The sequence below is a fragment of the Phycodurus eques genome, chromosome 12, assembly GCF_024500275.1.
Source record: "Phycodurus eques isolate BA_2022a chromosome 12, UOR_Pequ_1.1, whole genome shotgun sequence".
Taxonomy (NCBI): domain Eukaryota; kingdom Metazoa; phylum Chordata; class Actinopteri; order Syngnathiformes; family Syngnathidae; genus Phycodurus; species Phycodurus eques.
This window is the reverse complement of record NC_084536.1, coordinates 9,212,707-9,227,126: the sequence shown is the minus strand read 5'-3', so window position 1 is coordinate 9,227,126 and position 14,420 is coordinate 9,212,707. Positions and strand designations below refer to the sequence as shown.

Sequence of the window (14,420 nt, the reverse complement as noted above, 5' to 3'; positions counted from 1 at the left end):
TTTTTTTGTAGAAAATGCTTATTGATTGATTGATTTTTTTTCGATGCAAATGTATTGGGCATCAATTATTCACGGATTTTCACTATTTGTGGTCGGGCCCGATCCTTATCGCCAAAGAAAAGCAGGGGTCCACCGTAGGTGGTTTTTAAATTTTGTTGTGTGTCTATATGTGCCCTGCGACTGGATGGTGATAGGGTTTACAGGGTTTACCTGCTTCTCGCCCAGTCAGCTGGGACAATTTCCATAGGATGGATAAATATTTTTTTCCCCCTTGTCCATTTGGCATTTCTTGAACTTTTGCAAGTTCAACCTACCAATGGCGTCGCACTTCCAGCGGCCACGCCCCTGTCCAAAGCAGGTGCAGTTCATCGTATAGCCTTCTTCATGTTGTTTGGTGAAAGTCTGGTTCACCTCGTAGGTCAGAGTATCCACAATACACTGGTCTAAAACACACAAATGAATGCTGTCAAAAAAGACATGGAAGGACATGAGCAAAAGCCAAATGAAACATCTTTTACAGCTGGTGAACATCTTGTGTGTACGTGTGTGTAGTGCAGGTGCAACTGGAAACCCGTAATGCACAGGTGTGCATACTCAGCCTTAACCTTTTGACATGTAGCTTATTAGACATCACCCACGACCTTTCAACTTGTCACTCAGGTGATATCAATATTGCACTCTAGTATTACACCACACTGAGAGGCCAAATTCACACTTACACACCCACCGCATACCTTTAAGCTGGGAGTAGGCAACACAGCTCCATTCTCCTCTGCCATTGCCCACACAGGTACACCGCATCATGTGACCCAAAACATCATGCCGTTTGTCCCACTGGTCCCCCACACGGTACATCACCCCTTCACTGGTCGTACACACTTCTTCGTGGGCTGGAAGACACAAAGGAAAACCAAGATGCCGATGAGCCGAGTAGATACGCATTGCCCGGATTCCCCCACTAATGGACATCTGTGTTCTAATGACCAGGGGGAAAAAAAAAAAAAAAAAAAAAAAAAAAAAAAAACCAGATCACAAGCCAGAAACATCTGTCCTGTGTGCCTGTTTGCGAACACTGTGTGTGTTCAACATGTGTTCTACATTAAAGAGAGATACTGTAGTTAAAGACTACATTTGCGTTGACGACAAGCATCTTTATGCCAGTGTGTGAATGTGATCAAGCTGTCTTAAAAGTCACTATATTTATGTTCAGGATAGGACTCTTTTTCAGAAAAGTCAGCGTTACATGTCATGAAAACAGTTTGCTTTAGTTTCAAAGTGCTGTTGTTACAGGTAGTTTTACGGTTAAGCAGGATACACACACCGACAATCTGGTCAAAGAACACACTTGACGATTTTTATTCGTTGTCATGTGTGGGGTGTCTCACATTTTACAATGTAGATGTGTCATAATTCATTGCTTAATCGACATATAATTGATCAAATTGATTAATAACTTTTTATTTTATTTTCAATTAATCGCTTACAGACTTTAGTCCATTTGGCGTACGGCTTATCCTCACTAGGGTCGCGGGCGTGCTGGAGCCTATCCCAGATGACTCTGGGCGAGAGGCGGGGTAACCCAAGAACTGGTCGCCAGCCAATCGCAGGGCACATATAGACAAACAACCATTCACACTCACATTCACACCTACAGACAATTTAGAGTCTCCAATTACCCTATCATGCATGTTTTTGGGATGTGGGAGGAAACCGTAGTGCCCGGAGAAAACCCACGCAGGCAAGAGGAGAACATGCCAACTCCACACAGGCGAGGCCGGATTTGAACCCGGGTCGCCAGAACTGTGAGGCAGATGCGCTAACCAGTCGTCTCCAAATTTAGTAGAGTTCATATTCTTTTCAGAAATCTATACTATTGCTCAGTCCCCACGTTGGTCTGTTATCTTTACAGATTATCGACCAATGTACAGTGTTGAAAATAGTTGCTCCCTTTGAGCATGCAATGTTAATGGCTCAACTACCCTGCCATATTTTTGTTTTTCTGAAACGTGACGGTTTTAGAAATGCGAGGATTCCGCTCTACACCAACGATATGAAATTCTAAATATGGTCAAGTATTACATATTGTATTTGTACAGCTTGGCGGCGACCCGCTCAATCTTGCTTCATACCTGGAAACTTATTTTTTGTTGTAAAAGCTCATGTGATACGACATGCCACTTTTTTATTTGCTGTTACATATGTGACGTTACGCCGCACAACAGTTCCGTCACATTCGGCCGGGCACGCTCTAGTTATGCGGCAGACCTGAAGTGCAGGATGGTGGCATGCTACCTGAAAAATCATACCGTGGAAGGCACTGCGCCAGAATTGTTTGATTCAGTCTAACCAACCAACACTGTAGTATAATGACAGCGGGAGGAGATCTGCATTGTTGGAATGCAGTCATGAGATAGACCTGCACCAAGTACAGACCTACCTAGCCTCTAAAGGTGCGGTGATATGGCAGTTTATAACTTAAAATGATTGCAGGGTGGGGGTTTGTTTTTGTTTAAAATGCTTCTACAGCAAAGTGTACATTAACTGTACCACATGAAAAAGCATCTGAAGTTTAAATCCATTGCTCAAGGCATGTCGAGAAACACCTTTCGATGAGGTGGAAACGGCTGTGACGGTGACTCGAAGGCTATGTTTAAGTACTGTATATGTAAGGCTTCAGATAGACTCATATATTGGGTTCAATGCTCTCCCAGCCAATGTCCAGATTTTGAGAAGGGATTCTGATATGCAGATTGTTCGTCATGGTGCGGTTTTTCAGTGTATTGAGTTGTAATGCGAATAAGAATTTGATGCAAATTGTTCCTGATGGCTACAAACTGTTTCCAAAAGACCACATGGCCGACACAACATTAACCTTTTCAACAAATGCCACAGCAAAAAAAAGTGGGAGTGCTGCCACTCTTTTTAGCATCGCCATTTACATCTCAACTACAATGTTTATTTTGACAGTCTTTGTTAAGTCATTAAAGTCTGAATCAAAGGCCCCCTGGTGCGCAAAGGCAACCAACTCCCCCCACTTAAAACCTTGACAGGCTGTTTTCTTAACAACGGGGTGTTGGCCAAACGTGGGCCTCCTAGATTTACAGAAAAAAAAAAGTCAGGGAAAAATAAAACACTAAATTGAATTATCATATTAGGCAAATGACATGAGGCTCCGTTCATTGGCTGTGTCACGACAAAATAAGATGATTACAAAACTGAAAAATGTTATTATGTTAAACAAAGTATGTTACCTCACTGTTGCAGATGTTTCCAGCGTATCTCATCCACATTTTCTAGTCTGCTGCCAGACTATTTTATCTCCCATTTGCCAACTTTGAAGTCCAAGGAGCTTTTGATGTAGGCTCGTTCTCCAAAGATTTGTTTGAGGATAGCGTTCAAAAGATTTGTTTGGGACTTAACTCCCCTTGCTGTCAGAGGATATAGTTTCATTGAGGTGCTGTGTCCACAGTTTTAGTCATGGGACTCTTGTTGATAGCTTAGCTAGCTAAACCACCTGGTTGGGAACTTTCATTTTATGCTTCGCTTGCATCATCGTTACCATTTCATTAGTACTTCACAGACGTTAGTGTCAATAACCCCCTGGTGTTTCACTGCCTTCAGCCCCTTTTGTTGCCTGCAGAGGTCTAACTGACACCAATTCAACAAAACAACACTTCCCTCACAAGCCAAATGACTTCAATTTGCCTAGGGCAAGGTGTCAGAACTCAAAACAAGATCACCCAACTCCTTTTAACTCCAACCTGTTACGGGTTTAGATGCTAATTGAGTTACCAGTCGCCCTTTTCAGACAGGGAGGATAAATATTTAACGTCTGGGAGCGTGATTGGAATTGGTACCGCTAGTTATATTCGCTGGTTCTTTGGTAAACAAACTATAGTGTTGAAAAGATCTACACTTGGCCAGCTTGGCTGTGACATTTTGTTGGTTTGTGATATTAAATTTCCCCTTGAAGAAGAATAACCACTACATTAAATGCATACTGTATGTTTTAAGAAATATATGTGGGTTGCTGACATTTGGAAAATGGTGGTGATTTACGGTTGTCTGTTGTCTGCAAGACACATTTGAATATGTCTTTCATTGCCTTTATTTCACAACGATGAAACGATTCCAGGCCAAACAGCTGGATTAGCTTCTCTTCCAGTTTACACTCCCACTTACCAGCCATCGGACAGAATCCAAAGCGCTGTTCGCCGTCGTAGTCCGTTGTTGTACCGCACCACTTCATGCCATCTCTCCGTCCATCTGCAGTGCAGTCGGTATAGTTTCGGCCCATTGTACAGGTAGGGGAACTGGCACAGTGCACCGTTGGAATTACCGCCCCTTGTTGCCACAATTACTAGGGGAGGAGACAACAAAATTATTATCCAGCTACCCAGTTGCCTTCTGGCAGTTCCACACGCTGGCTCACCATTTTTTTCTGTACAGAAGGAATACTTTTGGTCTGTCTCAAAGTCAGATGAAATGGAACACCACAGCTGTCCATCAGCGCGCCCATCAGACGTACAAGCGTGATAAGTCTTGCCCTTGTAGACAAAGGGGAACACACAAGGCTGACCTCCTGAGTTGCCCCCATACACTGGAGCTGGGCCATCTGGATGAAAGCACAACCATATGCCAATGTTAAAAACCTTGAAAATTGAGACATTTGTTTCTAAATACACTGCACATGTTTGAAGATAATTGCTACACACATGAAAAGACTGAGAACACTGTAGTACTTGTGGAGATAGAGCATTAAACTGTTTTGTACAATTTTAATTTTCCTGATTTTTGGGGCATGGCTAAAAGAAACGCAGCATGACGCACTTTGGGGTCCGGATGTTGAGTCGCCTGTCCACCACTATATATAAACTTCAGCGCTTTTTTTTCGCATCAGTGATTGTCTGGCGCAATTGTGATGTCCAGTTAGCTAGCTAGCTATCCCTACACCCCGAAAATGCAGCTTACCTTTGGATAGTCTACTGGCGTGGCCGCTTTAGAGCGTGAGTGTGCGCACACCGGCGAGAAAGGTGAAAAAAAAAATTACGATGTGACAGCCATTATCTGGATCAGCGCTTTGCGCTGGCATGGCCGCTTTGGAATGTCTCATTATCGCGGCATGGAAAAGCCCCACGGCGACCCGTTGGAATATATTCCAGCCACCGGAGGTTTTAAGATGATATATTTTAGTGGCTCAAACCTTTTTCCAGGTCGTAGCAATGTTTTTCATTTGACAGTTGAGCTGGATGTTGTTTCAGCGCATTCTGCAGACACGCCCACAGTGATTGAGAACGAAGAGACGGGCTTAATGTTTCACAATTTTGAAGCCTAATTTTGTGTGTGGCATTTTTATTTTTTTTTTTTAAATCATTCAGACTTGGCAGGGTTGTTAACAACACTCTTCAATGTGACGTGTGAAATTTCAGACTTTAAGCTCCAATTTAGAAAGGATTAGATTGATTAAAATGACTAAAGAGAAAAACATACCCCATTGTTCACAGCTGACGCCATTCCCCAAACAAGTACACATCATCTGATTGGTTCCCTGGCTCTTAAGCCAGCGCTGGCCAACAAAATAGGACAGTCCAGAGTCCGTGCGACAGGGTCCTTCTTGCGGGAGCTCAGGTACAGAGGGAGGCTGGTAGATAGCAGGCTGGATATTAGTGATCACGCGAGAGCCGGTCCCTGAAAGAGAACGTGGGAATTCGGTCAGGGGGCAAGAAACAATGTTAAAACCGTCCTTAATATTGACTTAAATGATTTGTTGAGATAACACAGCATTTCTTTCAACAGCTTGAAGCACATTTTTTTCTTGCTTAATGCTCTCCTGTCTTCAGTTTATTTCACCTTCTGTTCCATGTCTGTGTTGCTCATGAGGTCATGATCACGAGTTACATTTCTTTCTCACGTCAACACTTGGCTCCCCCCCCCCAACACATCTGTCTCTGTTATACATTATTCTCTCAGCATGGGGACCAAGAGAGGGGTCCCAAAAAAAAAAAAAGCACAAGGATATCATCAGTTCTCACCCAGGCCGGTAGTGTGAAGTGAGGCATGTCTCTCACACTTCCACTCCCCTCGGCCGTTACCCGTGCACAGGCACTGAAGCAGGTTGCCTCTGGCGTCGGTCTTAGTCCATGTGTCTCCAATACGGTAGGAACTCAGAGTATCCTGGTCGTTACAACGATCTAAAAAAAGATGTGAGTAATTCATCATAATCCTACAGGACATAGACATGCCTTTAATTACTCAACATAACAGTCAATTCACTTTAAAACTATGGCAAAATATTGTTTTCATTGTTTTACGTGTTTCTACAGGCTGTGGATCGAACCCATGCACGTGAGCAGTGTAACTATTCATACTGAAAATATTCCAGAAATGTATTATGAAGGTAAATTTATGCAATTTTCTACAAAATCTTCAATCCAGTGATTATACAGCACTGTATGTACGCACAGAAGAAATAGAGATGTTTGATATGCGAAAGGCAGCAGTGCTGAGATACTGCACATGTGACTGGAACAAAAATAATCCTCCATCCACCCATTTTCTACACCACTTATCCTCACTAGGTTCGCAGGTATGCTGGAGCCTATCCCAGCCTATCCCAGCTAACTGCGGTGTACACCCTGAACTGGTTGCCGGACAATCGCAGGACACACAGAGACAAACAACCATTTGCAATCATATTCGCACCTACGGGCAATCTAGAGTATTAAGTTACCCTACCATGCATGCTTTTGGGATGTGGGAGGAAACCGGAGTACCCGGAGAAATCCCAAGCAGGCACGGGGAGAACATGCAAACTTCACACAGGCGAGGCCGGATTTGAACTGTGACGCAGATGTGCTAACCAGTCGTCCACCGTGCCGCCCAAAAATAACCACAAGTAATTAAATTATTTTGCGTGCGTAATACACTTACAAAAAAAAAAAAAATACAAAAAAGACAAAAGACATGTTTGACAGCACACTGTCAGCACACTGTCAAACTGGGAACATTAATGAATTAACAGGAAAGGAGTTCTCAGAATGTCGCAAAGCAAAGTACCTCATGAATAAAAGTAAAAAGAAATACTGAAAAAATGTGATTTAATTATTTATATTAACTCATTCACTCCTGTGTAAATTTACACTATATTTCAAATTATTATGCAAATAATATTTTTCTCTGCTTTTCCCATCAAAAGCCCTCTCTCATTCTTGTTATTCTGGTTATATAGTTTGAGGTTTTACAGCAACAAATGTTAGCTTCAAAGGCACTGTTCTGCTTGACATGTTTCTTTTCACAAAAAAAATCAAATTTTCTCCACTTTTTGATCAGAAACCTTTTTTTTTTTTTTTTTTTTGGGGTGATACCAACACATGTTCTATGGAAAAAGCTATAAACAAACATTGTTTTTTTGTTTTTTGTTTTGTTTCAGCTGGCAGTGAATGAGTTAAAGTCAATTTGAAGACAAAAGTGATTGGCCTCTTACTTCTGGAAGTGCAGGTTATGCGGCCACTTCCTTCTCCCAGACAGGTGCAGTCCACAACCATCCATCCCTGATAGGGCTTCTCCCACGTCTCCCCAACAACATAGGATGTCCCCGCCGAGTTGTCATAGCAACGCTCAGCTGCAGAACACGCACGTACACAGTTAGTGGACATTGTAAAATATACATTCAAAATGCTGTGTTTAAGATCATGTGGAGACACTCTGACCTGTACAGAGTGAGCAGACAATAGTGCATCATCCTCCAAGTTGCCATCGTTAGTCATAGCCAGTCAACGTGTACGTGTGTGTGTGTGTTTGTGGGTGCATGCGTGCGTGTGTGTGTGTGTTTATGACTCACCAACAGGCTTGCAGGTCCATTCTCCTTTGCCGTTACCCAGACAGACACACTCCAGCATGTAGCCTCCTGTCTCGTGAGGTCTCCTCCAGGTGTCTCCGATCTTATACGAAGCCCCGTCCTCATGACAACGATCTAGTTGGACAGAGGGCGGATGCCTGAATGTGTGTCACTTCCACAAAAAAGAATGACTCGACATTTCTCTCATTATTTAACCACACAGTTAAGTGCAAGCAGCTGCACAACAGCACATTTGTGAGACAACTGCGGGGAGAAAATGGAGATTGGCAGTTTACCGGCATCAGTCTGGCACACCAGAAGATACTAAAGCAGGCATACTGAAAATCATGTCAAATTTGAGCATTTTCCCTCCCTTGCAATTAAAGTTAGCAAAGGCCCAAGTATAGGATGTCTCTGAAAGATTATCCCGAATATCCTGTGGTGTGGAGTGTGGTAGGAGTCGTGGTTGAATGACTAAAGATATGTCGTAGTCGACTACGATGTGATGAAAGTCAAGTCCAAGTCGATTAATCGATGACGTCCGGTTTCACATAAAGACATAAACAACGTACTGGCATAGAAACAAAACAAATGATTAAAAATACAACTCACCATGATTCAGAATATACTGTAGTTGTTGTAACACATGCACATGTTTTTTTTCTTCAACGAGGCTTGTGCGCCACCGGATAACATAGAGAGGCTCGGAAAAATTTAGCATTTCTCTGTTTCGCCATCCCTATCTCACTTGTGCTTTTATTGTATTTGAGGATGGACTTGGATATTATGCAAGTGATCGTGTTATTAGTCTAGGTTTTTGTCAACTATTTCCACATGCTTGTAGCATGGTACGGCCATATGACGTATTGCGACAAGTGTTACACAGTGACATGCAGTTGGTTGGCATGTGTTGTGACGTTGACATTGTTATTGAATCTTTATGTAGGTAGGTTTTTATTTAGTTTTTTTCCCCCTACATTTGGGCGCAGTGTCAATATTCAAACTGTGCATGATGTTAAAGTTGCTCAAAAAAATATTAAATATACTTTTTAAGAATAAATACTTTTGTATTAACACTTAGGCCTGCCACCGTATTTTAATGTTGGTCACGATAGTGGTACTTAGAGAGCCAAGTATCTTTTTAGGAGGTACAAGGTTTTAAACGTTAGAGAACCACTGGTTTAGATGTATGACTGCGTTAGTCAACATCAAGCTTTAAACGTCGATGCGGAGCAGTAAACTCGACTCCTCGACTAGTCGATTAATTGGTTCCGCTCCTAGTAAAGAGTAATTCTTTTTCCCTCCCCCGTTCAAACGTTCAGAGCCAACAAATCGTAAACATTAAACCTGTTCAGTATTTACGATCGAAAATCCTTGTGTGTGGTCAACACTGAGCCACGGATTCTGTGATTGTGTGTGTAATTTCAGGTACACCACACGATATAAACACAATTTGTTTTCTTCATCCTCTGGGGTTACTCACATTTTAAACATCAGATAAGATGTCAAAAACTGCTTGTGCGAGCTGTTATGTGTGGTCTAGGGGTGTGAACAATTAATGACAGCATTTCCCATGGAAGGTTCAACTTACTGGCAATAGTGCAGCTGATCTTTCCCCTGCCAGATCCGATACAGGTACAATCCCAAATCATGGCATCCTTAGGTCTCTCATATGTTTCTCCCACAGTGTAGTACTGCTGATTGATCTTATCATAGCACCTTTCTTCAGCTGCAGGGGTAGGGGGGACACAAGAGGAGAAGGTGTGTTTGTTTTGTCTCAGACAGAGATAAATAAAGACAGACTTGTTGATAAAATAACACAGCAGGCACACACATGCAAACTCACCTTCAGGTTTGCTTATACACTTAATGCCGGCGACGCCATTGCAAGTGCACACCAGAGTGCTGCCCAAATACTGCCGCTCCCACTGGTCGTTAATGTTGTAGTAATGGCCGTTTTCTATGCAGCCATCTGGCAGGACATGAGAAGAAAGCAGGTAAAACAATGCTCGGAGGCCGCTAAAAGCTGGAAGCAATAAGCAGGTCATCTAAAAAAAAAAAAAAAAAAGGGAAAATTCCATCTGTCGACAATGTGAGAGGGATTATATACTCAACCCGTACATACTAACACTATACCTGATGCTCATGTTTGGAGTGGAAACAAACTCCTGTGTTGAGGTCTGGGACAAAAAATTGAGCGAAAACTTGGACTAATTTAGATTTTTTTTAAAACCTATTCCCCCCCCCCCCCAGATAAGACTCACGTCTGTGAGGATTGACTCAAGATGTGTTAACGGGACTTCAAAAGGACCCCCAGCCACAGTAGTAATTCATTTGTAGCTGGGACAATAATATTGATTAATTTAGATGAAAAAAAATGTTCTTGTCAGATAACACTCCCCCTTGTCTGCGAAATTGACCCCTGATGTGTTAACTTGACTTCAAAAGGACCCCCGGGCAAAGTAATAAATCATTTGGAGCAGGGACAATTGCTACTTTGCCACTTTTGTTCCCCTCACCAGCCACCACCGGTTGGATATTTGTTCACATCTCCATCTCCCATGAACACCACAGTCGCTCATCTCTCTCCACAATTCCACATAATAAATGGCATTTCTTATTTGCAACTTTTGATCTTCGTGAAAAGATGGAACGCGCGAACATTACTTTAGGATAAGGTTGTGTGTTATGGTAAAATGTCACATGGAGTAAAATCCTGAAATTCATATGTGGGGGAGATCGGAAGAAGTCTCAACTTACCCTGAGACACCGAGGGGACGCGATGCTGCTGTGCCTGTCTTCGGTGCTTGTGGTTCCCCTTGGGCATGCAGTGCACTGCGCTCCCGATGCACAGAGCGACCAGCACCCTGGCGGCTATGCTTCTACCGGACATACTTCGCGAATGTTACTCTTAAAGGAAGAAAGTGGACACCGCGTTCAACGGTCGGTCTGCCGCTCTCCTGTGCGCGGCCCCAGTGTGCAGGTTAGCAGAGAGTGGGTGTGATTTATCTAACTCGCCATGGCTGAGTCGCAACCCAAGGAAGGAGGACGGAGGAAGGAGGAGGTTCGACCAAGTGACCGACAACCCACACAGTGTTCGCTCGAGCATTTCCATAGTGGGTGACGCAAAATGATGCGTAATAAATACTCCTTAAAAAAAAAAAAAAAAAATGTCAAGACACAGGCGAAAAACATGTTGCTGTCCTTTATAATTGAACAGAGGACTGACACGTTCTTGTTTGAATAAAACACATGGATAGTTACACGCCTGAAAAGTTTTATTGAACTCCACTTCCTCTCCCAACAATTTAGTCTACACAAAAATATTTATTATAAAAATTTAACCACTGAAATGTCAGCTCGCTAGCCAGCGGACGTCGGCCAATGGGTTTATTTCTGGTCACGTGACCCTACAAGTTGACCACTTGTTGTTAGGCAGAAATTGTAGAGCAAACTCATTGCTCCCCAAAAGGTTTTTTGAAAAAAAAAAAAAAGGGCGTTAGACTGTTTGAGCGGCAAACTAGGCGATAATGTAGAGGTGGTACGCACACGCCATATGACTTATGAAGAAATATCTAAATAAGAATGGCTCATTGGGCGAATGGTTATCACATCTGCCTCACAGTTCTGAGGACACAGGTTCAAATCCGGTCTCGCCTGTGTGGAGTTTGCATGTTCTCCCCGTGCCTGCGTGGGTTTTCTCCGGGTACTCCGGTTTCCTCCCACATCCCAAACACATGGATGGTAGGGTAACTTAATACTCTAGATTGCCAGTAGGCGCGAATATGATTGCAAATGGTTGTTTGTCTCTGTGTGTCCTGCGATTGGCTGGCGACCAGTTCAGGGTGTACCCCGCCTCTCGCCCAGAGTCAGCTGGGATAGGCGCCTCGACCCTAGTGAGGATAAGCGCTACGGCAAATGGATGGATGGATATTCATATTCAAATACCCGCAGTTACTTTCACTGCACTTCATGAACAGCGGTGTCATTTCTGGGTTCGTATCATCTGGCAAGTGTAAAACCTGTGTTCTTCAATAATCGGGCCTAATTTGAGCATTTTTCCTCTCTTCTGATCAAATTCAGCAAAGGCCTGACTATTGGATATCTCTGAAGATTATCCTGAGATTTTATCCTGTAGTGTAGTGTGTGAAGCCTGTTTTGTCCTCCCCAATCTACTTCGGGAACGTTCGGGCCTGACAATAGTAAAAGTTGCACCTCTTCAATATCTACAATTGCATATGTGTGGGGTCAACACAAAGTTTGGCTGAGCCAGCTACTGAGGAGTCAGGCCACCCCCCTCTTGCATGAGCAATAATTGGGGAAAATAATTTTGACAATTGGCTTTCATGGCCACCCCACTGAAGTTTGGCCCACCCCGCTGAAAAATTCCTGGCTGTGCCCCTGCGTGAAATGGAACAATACCCAATTAGAGAGCAACCTGCAGCTCACCCAAACACAAATAGAGGGACAACTGGTTTTGTTGAGCAATGTTGATCCTAGATAAGCTAACAGTTAGTCTAGCTTCTTCTATTTCTTCTACTACTACTATTGCGTCAATCTGGATGCCCTGTGAAACCACGCTGTCCCTCAAAGGTCAGTTTTGGTGATACGACACATTTCTGGTGTGAGGCATTGTCACTAGAGATGGTGTGCTGTGTTGGTAATTTCGAGTACACCACACACTCCAAGAGCAATTAGCGCACACTTGCTGATTTAATTTCTTTATTTCTGGGGTTTCTCACACTTTACAAATTGGTTAAGATTAGACTTTACACCGATTTTATCGGCCTGATTGGTATCGCCCGATATTTAGCATTTTATGCTGATCGGCTGATTGGCTTTAATGTCATAATTCGCCGATCCGATCCGGGACGTCATTGATCAGCTCCGCAAAAGACATTTACTCCGCGTCGCCATCGTGCACAGTATGGGTATATTTGAATCCAAAATCTTGTCAATTCAAATGCGACCGCATACTATTCGTTACGGCGGCGACGACAACAAGCGTTATGTAGCCTAGCAAGCTAGTGATAGCATACACGATCTGACGAGAGCAGTGATTTCCAACCTTTATGCAGCCAAGGAACATATTTTACAATTGAAAAATATCACGGCACACCAACAAACAAAAATGTCACAAAAAGTGGATACATGAATTACTGTATTTACTTCCTGCCATCTAATAGAAGACCATTCATTTGTTCTGTCACTATGCCTCACTGCCATAAATAGAGGAACAAAGATACATTATTTATTGTAAATATAATTTTTTGAGCAATTAAGTACACAACTATACACAGTAAATGAACAGGTCATTTAAATAGACACATTCCTCAATCTTGTGATCGGTTATCGTTTTTTTAAGCTCGCTCATCGGCCCCACAAATCCTGATCGTGTAAAGCCTAGTTAAGATGTTAAAAATCGGTATGTGTGTACCGCACTTAATGGAGCAACTGCTATGCTGTTTGTATTTTGAATTTTACGATTGACACAAGACCCAGCTATGTGATATACATACCTCACTGAAGGACTGTTGTGCAGATCATTGGCTTTTAGGTTTTCCAATTAGGTTATGTCGTCTGCAGGAATTGGGTCACATGGCGTCAGTGTCTGGAAAGACTCCAGTAGTAGCGCAAAGTTTGAATATCTGGAAAGCGTTTGCTTATCCTGATCCAAGTAAAAAGGAAGGCAGACACTGCACCAACTGGCTTTAGCTGGGCAATTTGGCCTTCACGGTGCGAAGTAAGCGAGTTTCATGCCCAGTTCCAAGCTATCAGAAACGCACTGAGTTTGGGCCAATTCCAAGTCTTGTCGGCTCTTGTTGGTGGTGCAGTGTACACGAGGTGACAAGAAGTGACTGGCATTTCCTGAATAGTTGTTTGACAAGCACCAAAGCTGACAAGTGACATTTAGACAAAAAATAAAGCCACGCCTACTGCCTATCACATCAATGTTGCATTTCTTAACCCTGCTAAAACCAGACAAATCATATGTAAAGCTCATCGAAAATAAAGTTTTTATTTCAGAAACAGACAAGTGCCATACACATTTTACTGCAGCTAAAGTCATCACCTTTAAAGCCTATAACGAGCCCTTACGTACAGTATTTAAGTCATCGCGTAGTCGTCACTTGTCACGTACGTCCTCAAACATGTCATTGCCCATGATTTGTTGTTAACTCGCTGCTAATATAGCTTTGAGCATGCTTGAAAGTGAGTGTAAAATAAGCTAACTTTCAACTGCTATTGTCTCTAGTTAATTGCGTGAAACAGTCCAAAAGAGATTATGTCGTGAAACTCGTTGCTGAGATTGGTGTTAGTGATCAGGTCCACAGATTCTACGAGGAAACCTTCGTCGATGTTGGTCGCAGTCAATTGGTTCGACGGGATTTTGAGGATAGCAGCAACAAAGAAAATAACTGTGGGCAATCAATGAGACTTGTCTCTCCCTTTGAGGGGTTAGGATTAAGGGTTCATTTAAGTGTTAGTTTAAGAGACTGTAGTTATCGGACTAAAGAGACAACAGGAAGCAGAGCTGGAGATGGTGTAAACGAAGATGTTGAGGTTCTCTCTATAGGAGTGA

At 42.8% G+C, this 14,420-nt stretch overlaps 1 protein-coding gene across 1 annotated transcript in view; it reads right to left on the bottom strand.

The window, feature by feature from the left end:
* Positions 1 to 10,931, bottom strand: part of fn1a (fibronectin 1a) — a 36,624-nt gene extending 25,693 nt beyond the window's left edge. The window contains 12 exon segments of the mRNA XM_061691354.1: positions 315 to 443; positions 735 to 890; positions 4,183 to 4,294; positions 4,296 to 4,360; positions 4,433 to 4,615; positions 5,491 to 5,688; positions 6,033 to 6,191; positions 7,484 to 7,621; positions 7,841 to 7,972; positions 9,429 to 9,566; positions 9,684 to 9,809; positions 10,598 to 10,931. Coding sequence (XP_061547338.1) covers positions 315 to 443; positions 735 to 890; positions 4,183 to 4,294; positions 4,296 to 4,360; positions 4,433 to 4,615; positions 5,491 to 5,688; positions 6,033 to 6,191; positions 7,484 to 7,621; positions 7,841 to 7,972; positions 9,429 to 9,566; positions 9,684 to 9,809; positions 10,598 to 10,730 — 1,669 coding nt within the window. The 5' untranslated portion in view covers positions 10,731 to 10,931.
* Positions 10,932 to 14,420: the final 3,489 nt, after the last annotated feature.